This window comes from Sycon ciliatum, chromosome 4 (genome assembly GCF_964019385.1).
Source record: "Sycon ciliatum chromosome 4, ocSycCili1.1, whole genome shotgun sequence".
In the NCBI taxonomy this organism is placed as follows: Eukaryota; Metazoa; Porifera; class Calcarea; order Leucosolenida; family Sycettidae; genus Sycon; species Sycon ciliatum.
The window spans coordinates 37,485,172-37,510,479 of record NC_088646.1 but is presented as its reverse complement, the minus strand read 5'-3'; the positions used below and the strand labels follow the sequence as shown (position 1 = coordinate 37,510,479).

At 46.9% G+C, this 25,308-nt stretch overlaps 1 protein-coding gene across 1 annotated transcript in view; it reads right to left on the bottom strand.

The window, feature by feature from the left end:
• Positions 1-12,546: 12,546 nt before the first annotated feature.
• The window catches only part of LOC135815990 (protein KRI1 homolog), a 17,758-nt gene continuing 4,996 nt past the window's right edge, over positions 12,547-25,308 (bottom strand). Inside the window, exons 9-22 of the mRNA XM_065329346.1 lie at positions 25,032-25,135; positions 24,758-24,800; positions 22,128-22,205; positions 21,687-21,782; positions 20,567-20,651; positions 19,100-19,182; positions 18,200-18,278; positions 17,539-17,595; positions 16,642-16,742; positions 16,167-16,287; positions 15,416-15,546; positions 14,577-14,641; positions 14,051-14,143; positions 12,547-13,416 (exon numbers count right to left, since the gene is read on the bottom strand). Of these exons, the coding sequence (XP_065185418.1) occupies positions 13,113-13,416; positions 14,051-14,143; positions 14,577-14,641; positions 15,416-15,546; positions 16,167-16,287; positions 16,642-16,742; positions 17,539-17,595; positions 18,200-18,278; positions 19,100-19,182; positions 20,567-20,651; positions 21,687-21,782; positions 22,128-22,205; positions 24,758-24,800; positions 25,032-25,135 (1,440 nt within the window). The 3' untranslated portion in view covers positions 12,547-13,112. The remainder of the gene's footprint in view (positions 13,417-14,050; positions 14,144-14,576; positions 14,642-15,415; positions 15,547-16,166; positions 16,288-16,641; positions 16,743-17,538; positions 17,596-18,199; positions 18,279-19,099; positions 19,183-20,566; positions 20,652-21,686; positions 21,783-22,127; positions 22,206-24,757; positions 24,801-25,031; positions 25,136-25,308) is intronic.

The following is a 25,308-nucleotide window of genomic DNA, read 5'->3' as shown; positions in this document are numbered from 1 at the left end:
GGCGCTTTTAGTGACATTTTGCATACAAATCCCCATCTAGTAGGGCGCAGTCACCCAGTTTCGGTGGAAGTGCGCGAGTTCGATTGGGATTCAAGTAGGAAGGGAGCGTCTCAGCTTCCTTGGACCACGACCATTCGACTCAGCACCCCGAAGACTACAACTGGTGAAATTTTATTTTTTGCCTTAACTTCCCCTTTAATAATAAAAACCTGGTTTATGTACTCTTGCCTAGGGGTATACAATGGTATAGGCCTAGGCTATATACCAGTACAGTGGCGTGTCCAGGATTTGGCTGAGGGGGGGGGGGGGGGGGGGGTTGTGGCTGGGATCAAGACGGGATGGGGTGGGGGTAGATGACATCATGATACTGTCCCAGGTCAGCCATTGTGAAAACCGATCAAGCTCCTCCTCCTGTAGCCCCCTTCTTCAACCGTAGGCTATAATATACCAGTGGCGTGTCCAGGATTTGGCTGAGGGGGGGGGGGGGGGGGTTGCGGCTGGGATCAAGACGGGATGGGGGTAGATGACATCATGATACTGTCCCAGGTCAGCCATTGTGAAAACCGATGTCAAGAAGCTCCTCCTGTAGCCCCCTTCTTCAACAGTTATTCACCCGAACGGCCCCAGAGACTGTTCCGGAGGATCAGCGCACCACACGGGGACAAGTGTCGAACTTGCTTCAAGTTCCCTTTCTTCGTCGGCCTGTGGGACGATCGACCATGATGTTTCGGGGAAGCATTCTCTGGAACGCTCTCCCCTCTGATTTTAGAGTGATACGTGTCCCTGGTCCCTTCCGAAACTGAGCTCTTTCTGCCATTGATATACTTACTTTGTGAATATCCTCGTTAAACTTTTATTATCTGCCATAAATTCCAACCTTCTCATCTATCAATCATTTCGATTTTGTGCATGCATGTCTATAAAATCAACCATGTGTTCCTGACTCCATGAAATTGTCTTTCTATTCTTTGACTCCATGAAATTATTGTCTTTCTATTTCTGACTCCATTAATTGTCTTCATATAAATTTTTCCTTATGTGAGCGAATCAACTGCAATTATTTATGCGAGTCCAACAATTTCTCACCGCTCTCAAAACATCCTTTACATAGGCAGCGCGGTACTTGTCACCATGGTCACTGTGCGCTGTTCTTCATGTTCTGGCTGCTCGCTGACAACAGGTTCTTCCACGTCTGGCGGAGTGTGACTGTCAGTCCGCTCCGAAAGTTCAACTGGAATAACAGCGACTTCATCACTCCCACTGTTTCCTGTTGGAGCGGCAGCAGGAGTTGCGCCGCCACAGGAACGCTTTACAAAAATTCCAGGCTCTGCTGGCTAGAGCTTGGCCTTTTGGGATGTCGCTGAGACATCGAAGAAAAGTCTTCGAGTCAACCAAAACACGATGCGAACGAGGATGATCGCCTGAGCCCTCGGCATTCGAATCGTGTTTTGGTTGACTTGACCGAAGACTTTTCTTCGATGTTTGTACGTAAAGGTTGAAGACGCGTCGAGCGCGCGCCCCATGATCCCAGCAGGGATCACACACTGTACAACAGTAGTCAGTACACAGTCAGGTCACCGTGTTTCTGTAGCCGTGCATGCTCACTGTACGCACTCTGTAGACTGTACACTGTAATATCGAAAAGTATTCTTTCTAGACCAAAGATAGGGATGTCAGCGCGGACACTGCGCAGGGCTTTGCGCATTCAATGATGTAATCGATTTTTCAACGCGGCGATGGCAGACTGAAAGAAAATGGCGATCGCCAAAAACCGGCTCAGTGAGTCGCTATTTGACGACTCCCCGATGCAGCTCGACCTAGATTTTGAAGTTTGGAACATTTTTAGAGAGAAAGAGAGGGAGAGAGAGAGAGAGAAAGAGAGGGCTAGAAAGAAAGATTACTCAAGCTAATGCTTCAGTAGAGTCACTAGAAGTTCTGGGCACACTGATAGGCTAATATCATCTGACGATTTCCACAGCTTGTGCCGCTTGTTGCAGAGCATAAGTGAAAATGCGCCGCCAGAAGATCGGCGATCGTGAAGTCGGCTTTGGGTAGATTTGGCTTTCGCCATCCCGAGGAGCCGCTCCTGTTGCCTGTGAGAACCAAACCACGTCTCCACACGACTACTCGAACAAAACCCTGTCCACACCTGACAATCGATGTCTCTGGAACAACGGCCCATATGCACGGCGATATGTCAGAAATGCAGAAATTCACAAGAACGAACACCGTCACGTGGAGCATGAACGCTTCGGTCAAATTTCCTACAAACTCTCAACATCCAACATCAAGTATTTCTGCCGGGTTTACCATTGAATCCAGAGCTTTTCCCCGGTTAAATCCAGAGATTTTCAACTCGGAGATCGTGGCAACGATCGGCATGGTCGCCATTTTCCGCTCTGAAAGAACCCTGTCGTTTGGAACGAAAACGGCTTCGCGCCTTCCAACGAAAGCTACAAATCGATTCCAGAACACATGGGCGGCCAACATACCAAACAAGATCCCATTCTGGTAAGCAGGTAGCCTGTAACCACCATCTCCTTGCAAGGAAATTTCAGCCATTTCTCCTTCGTTCAAGGTCTCAATTTTCTGCAAAAAATAGCCAGTGTTTGGCAAAAATTCTGCATGCCACTTCTGATGCGCGTTTGGCTGCATGCGCGAACTGCATGCGCAGTGCACGCGCTGAGATCCCTACCAAAGAGTGGTATATTTGGTAACATTTAAAGGGGAAGTATACCCTAAAATCAAATTTTCACCAGTTGTAGTCTTCGGGGTGCTGAGTCGAATGGTCTTGGTCCGAGGAAGCTGAGACGCTCCCTTCCTACTTGAATCCCAATCGAACTCGCGCACTTCCACCGAAACTGGGTGACTGCGCCCTACTAGATGGCCTTGCCTTCTGCCCACACTAAAGCTGGTTTTTCTCGTCTTGGCTACATAGGTTCTGATCGGTGGAATATGCTGCCTTCCACTGTTCGCTCTTGTACAGATTATCGCCCATTTGTTCGTTCATGCTTAACCTTTCTAGGGGCTCCCGTAAGAAGACCATAGGTCTGTGGGAAACACCCTAGTAAAATAAATAAAATAATAATAATAATAATAAGATGGGGATTTGTATATCAAAATGTCACTAAAAGCGCCATTTCGTTCTCATAAAAGCACGGATGACCGCGATTGGCCCATATGTTGCAGTTTTTTGGACGCTGAGTCGACTGGTTTTGGTCCGAAAAGGCTGCGATGCAGCGTTCCTCCTTTATTCCCAATCGAACATGGTTGAACAAGCGGTCACGTGCTCCTGCGTACACCAGTCACCTGGTCACCGTGCCTGCAGGGTACAAGTAATTACTTACTAGCCTGTTTGACCTCTTTTGGGTGCAGTCCTGTCACTCGAGTTGAACCTTGGTGTGAAAGTTGTCGCCTGCTGGCTAGGCCTAGCCCAAATTTGCCGGCAATTCTTCCAGCAAAATATCGAATTTTCCAACGAAAAGAAATTGCTGGCAAATTCCGAGCAAAATATCGAATTTACAGAGGATCCGGGTGTGTTTTGGCAATTTTATTCAAATTTATTTGGTTTCATTGGGCCAACGTCGTGCTGAAATAGCTCGTGCAGGTTCCCCCCCCCCATTGCGTATCTTGGTGCCGACAGGTGGAATGCGCTGCCTCCATCTTGTCGCCTGGCCGAGTCGCCTGCTTTGTTTCGCGCTCACACAAAGTCTCATTTAGGGTTCCCAGTAAAAAGGCAACATTGCCTGTTGGGAAATCCCTAACAAAATAAGAAAAAATAATAATAATAATAATAATAATAGGTTGTCCATGGTTGTCAGTGGTACATAAATTTATTATTTTTATTATTATTATTATCAAATTTTTGATAGGGCAAGCCCCACAGGCCTAAGGCCTTCTTACAGGGTACCCTAGAAATGAAAGTACTGAATTACGGAATAGGTGCAGTGAAGAGCATAAGCGGACTGCAGCGGGGAGTGCATTCCAACGGTCGGAACCGATGAAAGAAACTGAAAAGAGACCGAAACGAGTTTTAGCTTTTGGTAGAGTGACAGACGAAGATACCTGGGAGCGAGTGCAGGAATTGGTACGAGTAGAAGTAGAACGAAGGCAAAAGCAATCAGTAAGGAGAGTAGTAGTTAACTGATTCAGGACACGAAACACTAAGATATAGAGTTTGAACTGATAGCGCACAGACAAAGGGAGAATGTGATGGCGTGCATTAACAAGGGATACGTCAGAAAAGCGAGGCATGCTGAACACAATGCGTAGAGCTCTATTACTAAGACGGACTAGACGGTCATGAAGAGTTACTGACAAGCAATGAGCAAATGAGTTACTCCCATACTCGAGTACTGTCTGAATGGAACAAATGTAAAATGCACGCTTCGCAGTTACCGTCATGTGATCTCGGACCTTTCTGAACATGGCTAACTTACTTCCAACTTTCCGCTCTAGTTGGCTAACGGCGTTACGTGCGCTCCGAAGGAGAGATGTTCGTCGAGTACAACGCCAAGGTATCGAACGTGTGCACTAGGGTTGATTGTGACCTCACCCAGCTGTAGAGCGACGCTGGGGTCAAGGGGCTTGCACTTTGACCTGAACACGACAAACTGCGTCTTGGAAGGATTCAGCAGTAAGCCTCTGGCCGCCAAGAACCCTTTCACTTTGACAATGTCTTCCGTCAGCTCCTTGCACAACTGTTCAACGTTCTTGCCAGCTTTGTAAAGAGAGACATCGTCCGCGTACTGTCGAGCCTTGCAGTGCTGGGGTACAGAGGGGAGCTTTCTGACTGACAGATTGAAGAGAGAGGGCCCCAAGACGGAGCCTTGCGGAACCCCCCTGTTGCTGCTATATTCTAGGCCGTGTTGTGTCTTGGTGACTACACGTTGCTTCCTGTGGGTAAGGTAGCTACAGAACCACTGCAAGGCAGTACCACCGACACCGATCTCCAGAAGTTCACTCAGTAGAACGGCATGACTAACTGTGTCGAATGCCTTAGACATGTCTAGAAAGGCAGCTACGACATAATCACCTTTGTCCAAGGAGAGCATCCAGTCGTTGATCACGGGAGTGAGCAAGTCCTCGCAGGAGTGGCCTCTGCGGTAGGCAAATTGCTCAGCAGGTAGGGGTGCCAGTGGTGGTGGTGCATTATAGATATAGTACATTAGTTGGTCGTGTACAATATGTTCCAGTAGCTTAGACATGTGGGACAGGAGTGATATTGGTCTATAGTTAGATGGGACTGACTTATCTCCACGCTTGTAGATAGGCCGCACATTTGCTAGTTTGTAAGTCGATGGAAAATCGCCAGATGTAAGAGACATGGTAAATAGTTTGGCCAAAGATGGGGCGATCTCATCATTGATGAGCTTGTAAGCCTGGGCGGGGATGTTATCAGGTCCTGTGGCTTTACGACTGTTCATTCTCTGGATATGGAGTTGGACTTGTGGAACAGTGACTGGTGTGAACTGTGTCAGTGAGTATTCCGATAAAGGGCCATTGGGAGTGCGTAGTGTACTGCCAGAAAGTGATGTATCGTTGACAACGTCTGTAAATGTCTTTGTGATGTCGGCTACTTCGGCAGCAGGTTCCTGGTTGATTTTAATTCTACCCAGTAGATTGTTCATGACACTCCATTGCTCTCTTGGGTGGTTTCGATGATTGATTAGTTGTTGCTGGAAGTATGTAGACCGTTTCTTCCTAGTCAAAAGTTTGCATTGTCTTCGTAGAGTTCGGAATTGTTGCAGCAGGTCTGCGCGATCAGGACGTTTTATCATTGCACGGTGTGCTCGTTTACGCTTGAATAAAGTCTGCCGGAGCTCATCGTCTATCCAAGGCGATGGAGTATAGCTCTTCTTGGCGTTAACGGTCTTTAGTGGGCAGTACTCATTCAAGGCATCACTGACTGCATCCTGCCAGTGTTCAGTATAACTATCTAGAGACATCTGTGATGAACTGCGTGTGATCTGCTGGTGGAGAGTAGACATATGCTTAGCAGCTGTCTCTTGGAATTGCTTGATCTTCAACGTGCGCAGCGGTGGCTTTCGTACTTGTACCTGTCTGTTTGTCTTGAGTGTGCTGGTGGTAGCATGGATGGTGTAGGTCACACGAACAAGTTGGTGATCGGAAATATCACATGGAATAACATTGCAGTCTTTGTAAATCAGTTCATCCCTGCCTGGTCTTGCAGTGGACGTGGTGGAGGAGGAGCTTGAGATCAGTGCTAGGTCTATGGTTGTTGCACTGGGGAGTCTAGTTGGTGACGTGACAACGTTTCGGAGATCAAAATCAGAGCAGAATGTTCGTAGGTGAGGGTAGTGTGCGTGACTAGGGTCTTGGACATTGACATTGAAATCGCCTAGAATTATGCACGCGGAGGAGGCCGGTGTACAATCCAGTATGTCATCAGTTAGGCTAGATAGGCTTTGCCAAAATGCCACAGGTACTGTTGGAGCTCTATATGCACAGAGGATAGTGAGAGGCTGGGGGTGAATGTTCACGTGTACTGCGAGGGCTTCAATGGGAGAGGAGTGATGTAGTGCTCGATTATCAAAGCCTTCTCTTACGTATATACTGACACCACCTCCTCTCTTTGAGTTCCGATCAAGTCTATGCATGGTGTATCCAGGTACTGTAATACATATGTCAGGTACACTGTCGGATAGCCACGTTTCCGTTAACGTTAATATGTCTAAATCGTGAGCATGCATGAGTGCTTCAATTTCATGTAATTTATTATTCAGGCTACATACATTGAGGTGAGCGATACTTAGCTTTCGTGCTGACGAAATTTGATATCATGCTACAAAATCCGTAATACTGACGCCATTATAAGTTTTGCTTTCCTCATCAGAGTCACCATCCACTTTTACCAAAGTAGACAGTTCATTCGAAGCTATTTTTGCCACAAAGCAGGAGCAAAATGGAGCAAAATACCGGAAACGAAAGGCAATGCCTAGCAAAATATGGAAAGTGATCGGGCAAAATTTGCCGGCAAAATATCGAAGCGCCCCGAGCAAATTTGGGCAAGGCCTACTGCTGGCGCGGTGACCAGGTGATTTGGGCAACCAAGACCACGTGACCGCTTCTTCAACCATGTTCGATTGGGAATAAAGGAGGAACGCTGCATCGCAGCCTTTTCGGACCAAGACCAGTCGACTCAGCGTCCAAAAGACTACAACATATGGGCCACTCGCGGTCATCCGTGCTTTTATAAGAACGAAATGGCGCTTTTAGTGAGATTTTGCATACAAATCCCCATCTAGTAGGGCGCAGTCACCCAGTTTCGGTGGAAGTGCGCGAGTTCGATTGGGATTCAAGTAGGAAGGGAGCGTCGCAGCTTCCTCGGACCAAGACCATTCGACTCAGCACCCCGAAGACTACAACTGGTGAAAATTTGATTTTAGGGTATACTTCCCCTTTAACAACGATAGAAATTTTTACGATATTTCTCCAGACGTTTCGTTGTTCTGAACAACATCGTCAGTGGATAAAGAATGGAGGGCTTTGGGTGGTGGCACGGGTTAATAGGGAGTGATGGTGGTGAGATGAGGTGAGGTGAGAAGGTGAAGGTGGGAAATACATGTATCTACATGTAAGGTGAAGGTTAGGTGCGGGTCGATACAGGTGGGTAGGGGTACACCCTTCGGGTAGAAGTGTAGGTTGGTAGAAGGTGTTGGTGTGCGTAGAAGGTGGAGTGGCGTAATGGAAGTGTCGGGTTGATAAATGTGGGAGAGAGTCTAGGTAGGGTGTGGATCAGCAATAGGTGTTGGTGTATGTGGTGGGTAGAATTGGCAAGAGGTGTGTGTGTGTGTGTGTGTGTGTGCGTGCGAAAAAGAGTAAGGTAGTGAGTATTGGTATGCGTGGAAGGAAGATGTGACAGAAGGTGTGCGCTATAGGCAAGGGGTGCAGGAATATTTTGAGGTGGTGGGTGGGACTAAAACAGGAGGTTGTGATTCATCTAGTGATATAATATCAGCAATAGCAGCAGTATATACAAAGAGAACTGGATTCTTGGCATAACTTGCCTACCACCATCCACTATCTGCCAACCCATCCAAAAATGATCGCAATAGAAGAAGAACACCCGCACCCGGTGCTCTCCCCCCCCCCCCCCAACACACTACACTACCAAAAAGCTTGCAAACCCACACGCATACACACACACACACCTCTTTGTATATACTGCTGCTATTGCTGATATTATATCACTAGATGAATCACAACCTCCTGTTTTAGTCCCAACCACCACCTCAAAATATTCCTGCACCCCTTGCCTATAGCGCACACCTTCTGTCACATCTTCCTTCCACGCATACCAATACTCACTACTTTACTCTTTTTCGCACGCACACACACACACACCTCTTGCCAATTCTACCCACCACATACACCAACACCTATTGCTGATCCACACCCTACCTAGACTCTCTCCCACATTTATCAACCCGACACTTCCATTACGCCACTCCACCTTCTACGCACACCAACACCTTCTACCAACCTACACTTCTACCCGAAGGGTGTACTCCTACCCACCTGTATCGACCCGCACCTAATCTTCACCTTACATGTAGATACATGTATTTCCCACCTTCACCTTCTCACCTCACCTCATCTCACCACCATCACTCCCTATTAACCCGTGCCACCACCCAAAGCCCTCCGCGATCCGTTCTTTATCCACTGACGATGTTGTTCAGAACAACGAAACGTCTGGAGAAATATCGTAAAAATTTCTATCGTTATTAAATGTTACCAAATATACCACTCTTCGGTCTAGAAAGAATACTTTTCGATATTACAATGAGAGTGAATAATCAACGGCTTGTCCACCAACTCTTTGACTTTGGACTGTACACTGTACTGTACTACAGTACTACTACTAGTCTGTAGTGTGTACAATCCAGCTCGAGCACGCGTAGGTCTACCGTGCAACCGCTTTTGGACGATCGTTTCAGGCCGCGCGCGCCCCGAGTACATCTAGTTAGTCTAGCTAGCCCCGCGCGCCCTGCCTTTTATTTTTCGAAACCTAGGTCGAAACTTTTGAGGGGGGGGGGGGACGCGCCCCCCCCCCCTAAACCCGCCACTGTATACATGTACTACTAGTACTACCAAGAGTACATAACCCCCATGTACTCTTGGTACTACTACTACTGTACTAGCAGCACCCGGCCAGCGTTGCCTGGCCGAACGTGGCATGCGGGTGAAGCAAGTACATGAACAGCACATTGCTGTGTAACACCGCATGACCGGGTAGTTGTTTATCAGCAGTTATAGAACTGAGATTTACAATAGTGAAGGCTCATCCAATTATTGGGAAATTGTGCCTTAGGCATGTTGAGACATGTACGTACATGTACATGTGGCAGCTTGGACATAGAGATTGTATTTGTGTTCAGCATAATTATGGGATGATGGGATGCTTCATCCTCGAACAATAATGCGAACAGTAATACGACGTTATGATGAGGACCGGCGGCGTCTTTTCCCAGACCGCTGAAGTCCTGGTGAGGGAGGTTCTTCATCGTTGGAAGGAGAAGGAGGGACGTCTGTTACGCCTTCGGGATGCTGGTCAGGGTTGTCCATCACCTGGTGGCGGATGAAGCGGCTCAAAACATTCATAAACTTACGAACAAAGGTGAAAGTGCAAAGCGTCGCCTAGGTCAAGTCTTCAAGTAACTCACACAATTGTAGTTTTTTGTGGTAGCATAAGCTGCACGATGCGCTCTTCACTTGCACTGCAGATCAGATGCAGAGTGCAGTCAGTGCAGATCTGTTTTGTATCCTTTTTTTGCAGATGATTTTGCAGAGAACGGTTCACGTGGTCCGCAGCGCTTGTGCGGCTGCTAGTGCTACCTATGGCCTAGCGCTATAGCCTAGGCTAGGTGGCTACACGATTCGCACGCTTCGCGTGCTCAGTGCTTCTGCGCGCGGCTGCTAGTACTAGTACGGAGGATTAGCAAGACGAAATTCGCGTTCGCGTTCGCAAACATTTTTCAGTTCGCGAACTGGATTGCGTACTTTCGCATTTTTCGTTCGGAAAAGTAGTCGGAACACGAATCGCGGATTCGTGTCAGGGCAGTCATAAATTTACCACGCTGTAGTGTCTGTACGCAATGTACGTCGTGTCAACGTCATGCAAGTGCGAATTCTGTCTGCTAATCCTTCTCATAACGCGAATTCCGTCACTGAGTTCGACTTTCCTTGGAGAGCGAACGCGAACGCGAATTTCGTCTTGCTAATCCTCCGTAGTATACTGCTACTCGTACTGATCGTGTCTGCTAGCGCTACATATAATAATATACTGTTCGCACGCTTCGCGTGCTCAGCACGTGGTGGTGGCTACACGATTCGCACGCTTCGCGTGCTCAGTGCTTCTGTGGCTGCTTCCGGCTACACGATTCGCACGCTTAGCGTGCTCAGTGCTTCTGCGGCCGCTAGCTACATGCACAATGTTCGCACGCTTCGCGTGCTCAGGGCATGCATCGCTGCTCCGCATGCAGCGAACACACAGACAAACACACGTCACAGGTGCCTCTTCTATAAGTAAAGATAGGGCCCAGGGGGCGGGCACGAAATAACTAAAGTAAGTAGTTTGTACGAAGTTTTTTTTCTGAACGTTCGGGGTGACAGACAGCCTACCTCGACCAAAAACGAAAATTTGTACTTTACATGTATACAGTACATGGAGTTACTTATCATCAAGAGTACATGACCCCCCTTTTGGGGCTATGTAGTCTTGTTATCGTGCATGGTTATGGTTTGCATTTCTTATTTCAGCCAAGAGTTACATGTACTTGGTCCAGAGGCTTTTTTAGTGCACCCTGGTTTCCACGAATGTTATGCAGTCGTACAATAACAATTTATGGTGAACCAGTTGAGATTGTACCGCATTTTCCGGAGTATAGTGCGCACTTTAGATGTGCTATTTTAGGCCCTAAATCGCAGGTGCGCACTATTACTATGCTCCGAATATGAAATGCATGTACTTCAATGAAGATTGAAATGCGCGTTATACAAAGGTGCGCACTATACTCCGAAAAATACGGTACTCAATTTTGGCATTGTGCAAAATCCTTGGCCATGGATCAGCCTACATCACAGCACACGGCTATAATCCTTCTATGGAGCCTTGCATATTACTTATTAGCAGAACAGGGCAAAACTCCCCCCCCCCCCCCGGCCCCCCCAATTATTTGGTGATGACCCTTGACCTTTTTATTTTTTAAATAGGCTTTTTGCACCCCCATCTTCAGAGCAGGTGATAGGCGGCTGAGCTGGGTAGTACTTGGGGTGACACTTCAAATCGCCATTCCTCCTAAACGTAGCATGTGTAGAGGAAGTCCTTGGGTGGCGGGAGAGGAAGACAATGCTGATGGAACCGCTTGCACCACTCCGAGCGACCCTGTGCGAGATTGTACCACTGGGACTCGGGAACACCCAGCGAAAGCAAATCACCAACAATCGTGTCTCGCCAACGCTTCTTCGGTCCTTGCTGTGGTCCGATTGCCTCAAGCTCCCCGAACAACACGCGTTGTGGAATCCAGGTTGTGTCCATTCGGGCGATATGCATGACCCAGGCAGGAGAGCAGCAATGTCTTCAGGAAGACGGGCTTTCTAGGTCGTACATGTATATGGCCCAGTAGCCACAGCTGAGCACCAACACTACATTGCTGTGCGTAGGGTACAATATGCAAGACAAGGCTAACACATGCATGCACATGTATATCGGAACACACGGCAATGCTAGCATTCACGGCAGTATGTGAACTATTGAAAGCGGGTACCCATACGCACAGTTGCTGTTACAGATCCGCACTGAAACTTCCCAATCATGATTCACCACGCAGCACAAGTTGAGTGTAACCAGACGACATTGCGACCTAGGACCAGGTGCTGCACTGTAACTTCCCAATCATGATTCACCGCGCAGCACAAGTTGAGTGTAATCTAGACGACATTGCAACCTAGGACCAGCTGCTGCAGTCTAGACATGGTATTAACATTCAACATCCCTGCCACCTGCATAGAGCATGTAGCATTGCACTACAAAAAAGAGCACACATCGTACAAGTACGCGTATATGGAATTACCCCCCCCCCCCCCCACACCCACACATACCAGTGTCTGCTCCAGCGCCGGGTGAGCCGGGTAATCCACCCGGTTGGGCGGCGCTTGGACCCGGTTGAAAATATAGTACCGGGTCACCTGTGACCCGGTTGGTACTTTACACTTTCGAACTTTGAAAGGACTGACATGGCTTGCATGTGTCAGATACTTCTTCTTCTTTCGTAATTTTCTAATTCCTGTCCTCTCTTTTCTAAATGCGACTTATCCATTCGCCTTTATATCATTGGGCCCCAACCATCCAGTTAAAGCATGTGACTCGGCTGGTGAGACAGCGCCAGGTACATGTGTACCCAGCTCCGACCCGGTTGAAATGGTTGCGCCAGGTACACGTGTACCCGGCTGTCCTACAATCCTAGAGCAGACACTGCATACGCCCACACATATGCCCACACATTTCCATGAAACACGGGATATGTTGCTCTTCTCAAAGGTTCTTTAAAAAAGTAGATTCCAACTTCATAGCATCAGTCTCGCATGTGCTAGAAGCTCAAGGTGTGGGACACACAGTTATACCGGGCTTCATAAAGAAAGACCGCAGCTATTAGAAGCTATTAGAAGCCAGTATGCTTCCATAGAACCCTGCCTATAGTGGAGGTGGCAACGATCATCATCTTGGAACTGTGTTGGAGTCAGATATCAAGCAAACATCAGTCAACGCATTGCTTCATATGTACACACACACACACACACACACACACACACACACACACACACACACACACACACACACACACACACACACACACACACACACACACGTACAGGGTTAGCGGAAGCGGTCAGGCCAATCGGCCGGAAGAAGCTACTTGTAAACAAAACGAAAACGAAAACACTTGGAGTCGGCTTGCAATGTCCAGCATGGCAGCGCTTGACTCAAGTCACAAACACAACACACAGTCGGACAATCAAATACAACACAGCATTATCAATTCTAAAAATGGATCCCTGATAGCAACTGAACGTCAGATGTGCAAGATTCACTGACCAGCACCGGCAGTGCTACTGCCGCCATTGGCCTTTCTTTTCCTCTTCTTCTGGCGCTTACTGCGGTTCGGATCAATGCCGAACAGTTGCTTACGACTGTCAGCCACAGAGCTGTTTGCTGGGGATGGCCGAGACTGTTGTTGCTGCTTCTGTCGCTGGGCATGGTACTGCTTTTGCTTCAGTTTCTTTTTCTTCGGTGGCTCTGCAGCAGCAGAATCATCATCGGCTGGAGTCGGCGTTGTACTTTCCGTGTCCTTATCCATATCCTCATCCTTATCCTCATCCTCCTCGACTGGCCTGAACACAAAGGAACAGAGAGAGACATTTTTGTCAGTCGGGGATAGTCCACCCGAGCTGCATGCATTCAACAAGCCATAGGGCACGACTGGCCATCGCGGCATCTGCACATACACTTCACACTCCGTTCAAAGTATTGCCCTTTTAAAAACTTAGCAGCACTCCATGTTAAAGTTAGTAGCAGCTCCGATAATACAAAGGGTGGCAGCAATTACCAGTCTATGTGCTGTTCAAATGCTAAACACATCAGCTGCCCGTCATTAATTTGGCATTTAGTTTCCTGGCAAATTCCTACAAGTTGGTGTAGCCTGGTGTGTTTTTGCAGAGGCCTTCAAATAAATAATCAAATTAACGAAAGTCATCTCTCAGCCCACTGACACAGCCAGAAATGGTGCTTTGTCAGCTACTGGCGTTGCAGTGATTCTGCAGTTAATAATGCCTTCATCGGTGGCAAGACGCTCGGCAAGAAGGGAAGGTTCGTTTGAAGCATTCCGAGTTTGGTGGGCAGGGCAACCTTTCGAGCATGAACATGTGTCTTGAAGTTAGGGCCTATATGCATGTATTAATTAAACCGGAAAAATAATTAGCAATAGACTAGACGTAGAGTAAAAACCGTCAGAAACGCTGCTCTTACTTGTAGGCACTTGCAAGAATGCGTCTTTTCCGCTTTCCTTCGCGTGCACGCTTCTTGTACTTGCGTACATCTGCTAGCTCCTCGTCCTTCTCTCTGCACATAGCAAGGCACATCACGGATGACACGTTCAACAATTGAATACTCACAATGACAACAGCAGTCTCTGTCCCTGCATTCATTCACTGTACAGGCAGCGCAGGGCAGAAAAGTTACAACTTACAACAAATTCCAAATTGGGGACGTGTGAAGTTGTGATCACTATACAGTCTGTACTTGGAATCTTCAAACCATTCTATCACACAGATGAAGCGCCAAGGATTTGAAATAAAATAGAAGACCAAAGGCGTACACGTTATCCATTGCTGTCCTACACTAATATAACCAAGATGGCGGCGAGTCCGAACATGCACCAGCTAGCACGGCACTGGCTGAAGTGGTGCTGACATTCAGCGACCTGACGTTCACTGTTCGTATTTAGAGTGTTCTCAGAGCTGATTCTTGAAAGAGAAAGACAGCATGGACTGACCTGTACTGTACAGATTTCTTCAAGGACACCCAGCTGTTCAGCTCCCGATCTTCACAGGTCAGAATCTACGAGGCAGAAGAAAGAAAGAAGGCATCATAAGGATCACTGTAACAATAACATGGTGTGCTCAATACTACGAGTACATGTATTGAGCTCATATTATGATATACGCATTAGCTTATGACACAAACAAACTGCAAATCAACGTTACACTCACCCTGGGAGCTTGCACACGTGACACTACCCATACAGAGCTATCAGCAAAGGCGAAAGCATAAACGGTCTACTCGGGGGAAAAAATGTACATATGCCCCAAGCAGCCAAGCGAGAAAAAAACACCGGGGCTCCAGAAAACCCTGACAAAGTGACCACAGGAAGTAGTTCTGAAATGGCAACCCATGCGTTTGAGATAGAAATAGCACGACTGCATGTCGCCAACATCGAAACATGCCTTGCTGATATGTCAAGTACAAAGCAGTAGCTGCCCTAGTAACATCAAGAGTACATAACCCCCAAGAGTGTGCAACTCCAGCTATGGGGTCTGCGACGGCAGAACTTCACATCACGTGATGAACCCGTACACATTATTTGCACTCTGTGCATGATTGATACAGGGTTGTAAGAAGCCTATACAACCCAGCTTTGGGTACAACTCTCTTGTGATCACTTTGCACTGTTTTCCAGTGTAACCTTTTGAACCATGTCACGTGATGTGAAGTTCTGCCGTGGCAGCACTGCATAGAGGTTGTGCAGGCAGTTGCACACTCTTGGGGGTTATGTACTCTTGGTAACATGCATCAGGAGACAGGACACTGCCAAACACTACTGGCGTTACTAACCTCCTCTGTCGACAGGCCAAAGGAATTTGGCAGAACTTCACGGTACTTGAAGCGACACTTTGTGTCGCCAACCTTGTCCTCGTAATCAAGCTTGAAGTACTCGTCCAGGTATTCCTGAAGGGTCTTTTCCTCTGCACAACGATAGCACAGGGAAACCCCAAATTCAACATACTGTAAGACATGTTATTATAACGAGTCGCAAATTTAACGATTGTCCAAAATTCATAGGTTAACGAGAAGATATGTTAACGATCTTGCAGTATTCTGCCATACCCACACACAGCATATAAGAAGCAGTACGGCCTCAACGGATCTTATTATAACGAAGAAATGTCATCCGTTAAAACGTTAGATTTGCTTCCTCGTTATATATACATGTCTTACAGTACATCAACAAACAATACATAGCTAAAGGACCCCCCAAAAATCGAGTTTCTGGGGCCTAATCCGAAATCGATTGACCCTAAAAGTTATTTATTTTCCAAAAATCAGTCATACGTTTGGGATTCCCAAGTCAAAAAATCTGCCCAACACTGTCATTGTGTAGTCAGACTTTCTTTCTAGCCATTCTCATACCGTACATTCCGCTGATGTCCATCATGCTATATGCTTGCATATTACGCTTCTGCCTGGAACCCCCCCCCCCCCCCCATTTTAATGTGGCCTAAAATCTAATACTACAACATGTCTTTGAGTAGTGGGCAAAGATACTGGAGCCAGGAGAAGGTGGGCAATGACCACGAGGTCTTACCGGGATTATAAACAGGTAGTGTGCCATCTTCTGCGTCTACGCCATGCCTGCGCCGTCTTCTGTCTCGTTTCTGCTGTTTCTTTGACTTGGTGGCTGCGCTGGGGTCATAGTCGGCATCCATCTGTAAGGCGTCATGGATCATGAGCACATACAAAACAGGAAAATGATGCACACATGTTGGCATATTCCTTTCCTCTTTGCCATTCAGCACAGCTGTAACAGTATCCAGAATGTTCCACCAGTGTATCCACTGCTATCCAGCAAAGTACTCGGTATTACACAAACTACTACTTCAATTTAACGTTAAAAGACCTCATTTTGGCACAGGATGGTATAACTCTCTAGGATGAGCTTGCAGCAAAGCTCATGTCACCAAACAATAGTGGGTGCTATGGGAAAACGTGACAGTCCCGACGTGATGGCACAGGCAAAGGTTTCAGAGGAGTTGAAAGAAGCACACATGTAGCCGACGTACATTAAATTCTTCCTCGTCTTCTCCTCCTTCTCCATGGTAGTCACCCTCCGCGTGCTGTTGCGGTTCTTCCTCTTCATCTCCGCCACCTTGAGATGGTTCAACTGTACATCAAGCCAACACCATAGAGGTTAGAGGCAAGTCAAGGAAAGAATGGACCAAGAGGACAAAAGCCAAACAAACAACACAACAAAAAGTAAAAAGAACTGTCCACCACTGTAACAAGATATGCAGTCAGAAAGTGCGATAACTAGATACAGACCTGACATGTCGACAGATTACTGAGACAGACATTCAACGACCTGACACCTAGCTCTAACACATCTCCAGTGTGCAAACCAACAGCCTTCCAACTAACTTGGAAGGCACATGGTTAAAGTCGGAGCAAAGAGGGGAAAGTTCCAAGTAGTTCAAACATCACAACATTGCCAAAGCACCTACTAGCGCATGTGCAACAGGACACACTTTGACTAGTTTATTTCCACAACTTCAAGTCATCCAATACTAAACAGCACAAGATTGATGATGTGCACCTGAGGCTAAAGCACTACAGCACACAGGTGGCATAAGCTACGCATGAACACTGATGCACACTCAGGGTTTGCGCTGAACCTGAACAGTGAGATTCCAGAACTTGTCCACACCCAATGGCCAATACACACCCGGGTAGAGAGAGGAAAACAAAGATAAGATGCTCGACCCTTCAATATGGCCAGTGCTGCAGCTATGCACGAGTACAGAAGGTGATGCCATGGGCAAGTTACGTAATGCGGGCAAGTTACGTAATATGGGTAGCGTGCTGCGTACTGGCCCCATATTCACAGCTGCATACTCTCGGTAAGGACGGTGCACTATGACGACAACACACACCATTAAATACCATGCTGGCACTGCACCTACCGACACTGTAGTCTCCATAACATCCCGCAGCCACTTCATCCACATCACTTACATCCTCTGCACAGGCACAACAGGAAGATCAAGCACACAGATAAGTACATGTACCTACTGATGATGGTACGAAGGACTAGTAGCCAAGTTAGAAACTTGCATTCTGCGGTGGTACTATGGAGCATTGGATTCGACCCAAGTGTCAAGTCAGTCTGCGGTAAAGCGCGAGCTCCGGTGTGGGGAGCACCTTTCCTAGGAACTTAGATTGTTTCTTTTAGAACGTTGACGCTCCATTGTAGCCATGTCATGATGGTGGAAGCATTCACAACACACTCTCAGGCTGTCCAACCGTCCTGCTTTGAGCAGGACAGTCCTGCTTCGACCCAAAACATTTGTGTACATTTACATGGGAGACAATTGCCTTTGTGTACCTTTTATATAGGTGTCCTGCTTTGGAACGGTGGCAAGCTTGGACAGTCTGCACTCTTCACCAGTCCTGGGCTACACCGCTGTAAAGAGAATTTCTTCTAAATGTTCACCTATCCTGACGATGCCCTCATGGGTGAAAATCACAGTGACGCAAATCAATTTAGAACACTGCACAACTCAGCTGTCCATTGGCAACATTATACGACATGCAACCAGGATGCAGCATATTTGATAAACTGACCTTCACTGCCATCTTCCAGGTCCGAAAAGATAGGCTTCTCTGACTCCTCAACATCATAGTAATCGGAGCTGAATGCTTCCTAAAAACGGAACCGGTTTGCGATGAAAGAATAGTGACACGAGAAGTACACTACATCATTAGGTCTTGACCAAAATAATGGTGTTTCAAGCAGATAAAATAAAAAAGGCTGGTAAAAGAAAGTTTGCACATCCACATTGCAGCTGGCTATGCTTCGAAGTACTATTGTGTTGGGAAACATAATCAGCTCAGGCTAAACCAGAATATAATGCTTGACGGGCCTCTACTAGCTGGACTGTAAGCATCCGCCGATACAGACAGGGAAGAGTACATCATCAGCGTCGACAAGTGGAACAGGCCAAGCCTAGCATCACTACAGCATGGATACAGCCACATGGCAATGATGCCACATGCAGCCATTCCACATGGCTATCATGATGCCTGAATGGCCTACTAGTACTTACATCACATATGATGTGCCATGCTACAGGACGGGTACATCACATATGATGTGCCATGCTACAGGACGGGTACATCATAAAACTACACACCATAAAAAATTGGTGAACAAGTCATGGGTAACGACCATAGGTTAGCCGTTGCTGACTACAGTCCATTTCAAAACTATAGACGCGTACCTAGGCAAAAACCGTTATGCCAGCATCTATACCACATAAAATCTGTGATCACTTTGTGCATAAATTTTTCCAAATTGGGCGTCTGTTATCCGATCCTTTAGAAACTATATGAGAGTAATTGTGGAGCGATCCTGAGCAATATTCCGAAAACTATTCTCAAAAAGTTCCAGCCAAATTTGAAATATTTCAAAAACCCTACGCGTCTATAGTTTTGAAATGAACTATTTTGAAATAGTGTACGCACCTTCATCGCCTCGTCATACTTGGCAGGGTCAAAGTCACCATCTAAGTCAATCTTGTCCACATCCACACCAACACCAGTGATATCTATAGGGATCGAAGCAACGGGAGACGGAACATACCGCACATGAAAGCACCAATCGCAAATTTACAATGGATACCATACCATGCCATGCTGTCACCCCAGTGTGACATGGCAAATGTTTTAGAGGTGGAAAGCAAGTCAAGACTGACCCTACAAATAATGCCATGTTACAGAGCGTGGGCGAAGTTACGAGGAGGGAATAGGATGTCCCCAACACAACAGGAGAGCTGGGTAAAATTATAAAATACCACACCAAAAACGTGCAAGGAACCCACTAGGGGTCAAACGGGTGTACCGGGCACCCGGGTACCCGCCCGTTAATCTCAGGTACCGTTAGCAAAAGGATACCCGTTTGTAAAAAAAAAAAAAAAAGGAGCTTGGATTTCGATGATCCTATACTCTTTCCCTTTTTCCAGTGCATTCCCGCTTTCGACTTTGTCAGGCAGGAGCAGGCTGAAAGACAGTCGTTCTCTCCACTCTAGTGCAAGTAAAAATCCTCCTACTGGAGGTTTTTGATTGCGCTGTGAGAAAATGCAAGACTTGAAACTCGTTCGAGGTGGCAGCTGCTGAGTTACTAGAAAGTTATGATCATGATGATGGTTCTCCGACATCAATATGTATGGCAGCTGAGTTACTAGAAAGTTACGATGGTTCTCCGACATCGAACCTGCCACAGTACTTGAAGATGAACTAGTGTCATTGGGCTGAGTGACCAGTCGGAGTGTCACACACGGTGATGTCCGTAGGTGGTAGCTATGATACTCATGGTTGTAGTTTGTTCCTTCATTTTCAATCGACGAGCTTGGTTTAGTTGAAAAGTAGTTCGAAATATTGCATACAAGATTACGGATTTGTGAAGATTCGTTTCACGAGTTCAACGAGAACTAGCAGCTAGCCGGCCAGCAGCACATCAGCTGTGTCAGGCACCCCGGCTAGCTATGGGTGCGAACATCTTCTGAATACGAAGAGTACCAGTTCTCTGCGAACATAGCAAATAGGATCGCGCGAGATCACGGAAGTTTTGCTAAACTACTCTGTCCTTGCATGGCTTGAATCACATCGATCTGCAGTTGATTTGCGTACATGTATCAAAATACATGTAGCACTAGGACCATGTACGATTGTAACTGCCTGTGAAGTTGTGTACATGGGCAAATGTACGGATGACATTCATTTGGAACGTCATTGCCATAATATTATTATGAGACACGAATCATAATGTGGTATCAAAATACAACCTGAGAATATACAAATTTAAATCATGATTTATGTGAGAAATGCGCAAAAAAATTAATATGGCTGCTAAAGGGTACCCGTTAACCCGCCCGTTAAAAAAATTACCCGTTCGTTAGTTAAAGGTACACCCGTTTGACCCCTAGAACCCACCTTGGATTTGTGATAGCTTTTCCTGGATCTCCTTCCGCTTCAACTTCTTCAGACGCTTCAGCTCAGCCTCTCGTTCTTCTTTTTCCTATTGTGAAAATGTATTCAGAAACGAGAAGGAACACAGAGTTTGCAAGTTGAAAGTCAAATTTGATCGTACGACTTTATTGCAAAGTGACACTACACATGGCCTTTCTGGCCAGTCTTGCGTCAGCCAAAATCCCACTGAGCAGTTTGGATTATGCGAATGACATCATCGTATGCTTTGTACTGAGTGATCCCAGTCCATGCTTGTGATACCACCGTAGGGCCGATTTCCACTACGGTACCGTGAGTGCCGTGCCGACGATTTGGGTGGGTCACGTGTACCCCACGGTACGAGCTTGAAGACGAGAGTGATTTACACCTGCGCACAGTCGTTCCGTGCATTCCGTCGGCAGGCCAGATCACCATTTTTAGTATTTTTTTTACCAATTTCTGACTTTGGTCTGGAGGAAAAATAGCGGGGGAGATGATTGGAGAAAGCTCAAAAATCAACCAATCGAAAAGCCAAAAGCCAAGAAAAAACTTTGTAACACAAACACTAAAGAAAGAAAAAACTTCCTTTCAGGAAGTAGTAAAATACCTACTACGCATTGTATTCGACCTCACGGAATACCACGGCATGCCATTTCCACCCCTCAGAGGCCCTCGGCACCGGAATGTCCACGGCATGGTACGGCACGACCCACGGAATGAACTCGCGCCAAAACTGCCCCTCACGTGAGCAAATCACCATGGGTACTCACGGCACGGCACTCACGGTACCGTAGTGGAAATCGGCCCTTATTGTTGACATAATCGCATAAGCGGGACGCACAAGTCAAAGAGCAAGAGTGTCAGTTGGTCAAGAACATCACTTGACGATATCCACTAGTATACCTCGGCTGTACTTTAACCACATCACAATTATCCCAATCTGTGGACAGAACTGTTTCGTCCTTTCCGGACTCATCAGTGCAGTAACACAAAGTCATGAGACCCAGCCTGGAAATCACCATCTCATAATAAGCAAAACACAAGGAGTATAAGCAAGTGGGGAAACGAGAGGAACACTCCACAGTATCAAATTGTAATAACGCACCTGTTTCTTGCGTTCTATGACAGCCTTTCGCTTCTCCTTGCGACTGTCATCAGCTTTACGAACAGACGTGGCTGTTGTTCGGGGATATCGCTTAACCTGCACATAAAACGAATGATGAAGAAATAAAAGATGGTTGCTACACGTTGGAAAGACAACAGGCACAAGTAATCCGACGCCGTAAAGTTACACAGATGAGAATTATAAATTAGCTATCCAAGTATGTACCCGTTCTTCTGCAAAAAAAACTGGAAAGTTGCCGAAAGTAATCCTGCTGCCCAGAAGTACAAACACACTGCAGCCATGGTAAAACCATGCAAAAATAAACAAGCAACAAATTCCTTGCGCCACTGCAGTGACAAGAATACAGTCATAAGATAGAACCTAGCTTCACAGCAGTGCCAAGTATACAACCATGGCAAGATAGAACGCGTGAGCACGTACAAATTCAGCGTCCGGCTCCTCATAGCGGAAGTTGTACTTCCTCTCGAACTGCTCTTGATTGTCAACAGCATCCTCATCCTGTTGGGAGCAAGAAAGAACACACAATGTTTTGATACCACATTGACGAACATGTCTACAAAAAATACTAACACACACACACACATACACACAGACTGTAAAACCAGAAATGTTCGGTGGTGCAATATATTCGGTACAGGATATTCCCAAATCCGGGTTTTGGTAGCATTACATTTTTCAGTATCGCACTGCAGTTTTTTGGCTGGTTTGCGGCCTTCGTCTCAACCGCTCTCATCACCTATAGCTTCTTCGATCGTCCAAAGATGTACCATTGACATGCAGCCAGGCTATGCCAAAGTTAGGAGCCATTCGGGGTTAACAATTTTGAAACAAAAAAGTTTAGTATTTTTCAGACCCCACCCTCCCACGCTTTCTGCAGGCAAAACGAATTTCAACAAACCATTGGTTGTAATCTTTGGCATGCAGTGGTACTTGGCAGTTCTCCGTGTGCATTCAATAAAAACTTGGACAACTTGGACAGCCCCTTTAGGCCCCTTGCACACTACGTTCAAGTATAATGTTGCTTTTTAGCGTATGCGTCACTTTCAAGTAAGTCCCGTTCAGTTCCATTGCACACCTGAAAAGACATTTGTGTTTTCATAAAATTTTCTATGACAACTGCCGCCTCACCGGTGCTGCCGTGGAGATAGTGCGGGACATTTAAAAATAAACTTTTCTCTTCGCTCGTGGTCCGCAGAAATGTTTGTCGAATGTTGACTGTTGGTGAAATGCTGTCACTTCGATATGGATCTGCGACTGACCCCAGCAAGGAGAAGAAGGCGACCTTCAAGGATTATTGAGATTCTCTGAGGCTGAATTCCTTGACCTTTGGGATGGGTTGCAGATGCCCGATCAGACGTGTTCTTTATTCCTTTGCTCTGGAATTTTCAATCTGCTGCTGCGGAATGGAGTAGGCGGGTATCGTATTGGACATCAACTGTGGACTGCGCATCCTGAAAATGAATTTGGAATACGGTGTGGCTTCTGGGAGAAAGAAGTGCTGGGAATATGGGAGAATGCCAAAGTTATATCTCCTGGTTGGTGGAGGAATGCCTGGATGTCAAACTTCAGAATGGAAAAGAAAACCTTCTGCTTTCTGCTGCAAAAATACCAGCACCCGATTGAAAAGCAGAGTACTCATTTGCGACGGACTATTCCTTCTGGCAAATGCTTGGCTATTCTCCTGTACTACATGTACCTCTGTCAGGGAGAAACATTATCAGAAATCGGTGCTCTATACCATATCGGCACGACCACTGCTGGTGTGATTGTCAACGACCTAGTTGACTTGTTGGTAGGCCCTGTGTCTGCTGACACCATCCTGTTTCCGGTTGGCAAACAGCTGCATCACACGATGAGACAATTTGAAGAATTGGCCAGCCTACCTCTCTGCTGTGGTGCTGTTGACGGTACGTTCACACGGATTGTCAAGCCAGAGCACTATGGTCATACATACTGGTGCTATAAGCAGCACTCGGCAATCCTGTTGCTAGCGTGTGTGGATGCCAGGGGCCTAGCACTCGGCAATCCTGTTGCTAGCGTGTGTGGATGCCAGGGGCCTGTTCACTTTCGTGGACATTGGTGCACCGGGTAGCGTTGGAGATGCGGCTGTTTTCAACAACAGTGAACTCAGAGCCAAGCTCAGCACGAGAGAGTGGGGCAACTTTGAAAACTGGCGATGTGACGACAAAGAAATTGGTTGGAGCCTTTGCACTCAGTCCAATCCTTATGAAGATATTCAATGGTGCAAACATCACACCTGCTCAAGCGGACTTCAGCTATGCCCAGATCAGGAAAGAATGCGCTTTCGGACGATTGAAAGAGCGATTCCCTATTGTGGCTGCAACGAACTCCAACGATCCCCACTTGGCAAGCAAAGCAGGTCTCCTTTGCTGCGGTCTTCACAACATCACTGAGCGCCGCAACCAATCCCATGGCACTTGACTTGCTATCGGAACTATGCTCCTATGCCGCCTGTCGTGATAAACCCGTCATCTGGAGAAGAAGTAAACACTGCCCTGGCAACCTTTGTTCACACACTGAGAGCCATGCGCTGTGCCCACTGCTTCTTGCTTTTCTCTCTCTGTCTCTGTCTCTCAGTCTCTCTATCTGTGTACGTGTGTGTGTCTCTCTCTGTCCCTCTTTCTCTCTGTCTCTCTCAGTCTCCCTCTCTCAGTCTCCCTTTCTCTCTCTCTCTCTCTCTCTCTCTCTCTCTCTCTCTCTCTCTCTCTCTCTCTCTCTCTCTCTCTCTCTCTCTCTCTCTCTCTCTCTCTCTCTCTCTCTCTCTCTCTCTCTCTCTCTCTCTCTCTCTCTCTCTTTCTTTCTGTCTCTCTCAGTCTCTCCGCGAAAAGCTGACCGTTTGCACGGTACATTTTACAGGAACGCAACAAAAATGCGATTTTCTATGTAGCGTGTAAGGGGCCTTTACCGAAAATAAAACTCCATCGAAACAATGCGGTTAACGGTCTACAGCACATGCACGCCCGCACACAGGTGCCTAGAATTGACCTAAACGGGGGCGGAAGAACACACGTAAGTTGTAATACACTCACCTCACCAACGTCCTCCGCCATTAGCTCATCATACGTTGGAATGCTAGACATCAAAAGCAAATGGACCGGAGGATTCATCACCGAATGAGCCACTGCTCATGATACATTATCGACACGTCAACATACCGAACAGTTGTTATTATTGTAGCAATACATTCTAAAGGCTTCTAAGAGAACAGAAAAGGACATCAGCACATGCACGCCTGTACTCCCCCCCCCCCAGCTCGACAGACACACAGCAACATGACATGCATGACCAAGGAGCATTACTCACACATCAGCCTCCCTGTCGACATAGCCATGGTTCAGAATGTAGTCACGCAGGAACCGCTCATTCTCGTCCAAGCCTGGGTCATTCCAGAACTGTTTGAGAGGCCCCTACAGGACATGTAGCAACACACAGACACACAGACGCGCACACACACACAGACGCGCACACACACAGATGTACATACACACACACACACACACACAAAACACACACACAAACACACCATGTACCATGAACACCGTTGCAAAACAAGCAGGTAAACCCGCAAAGGAACCTGAAA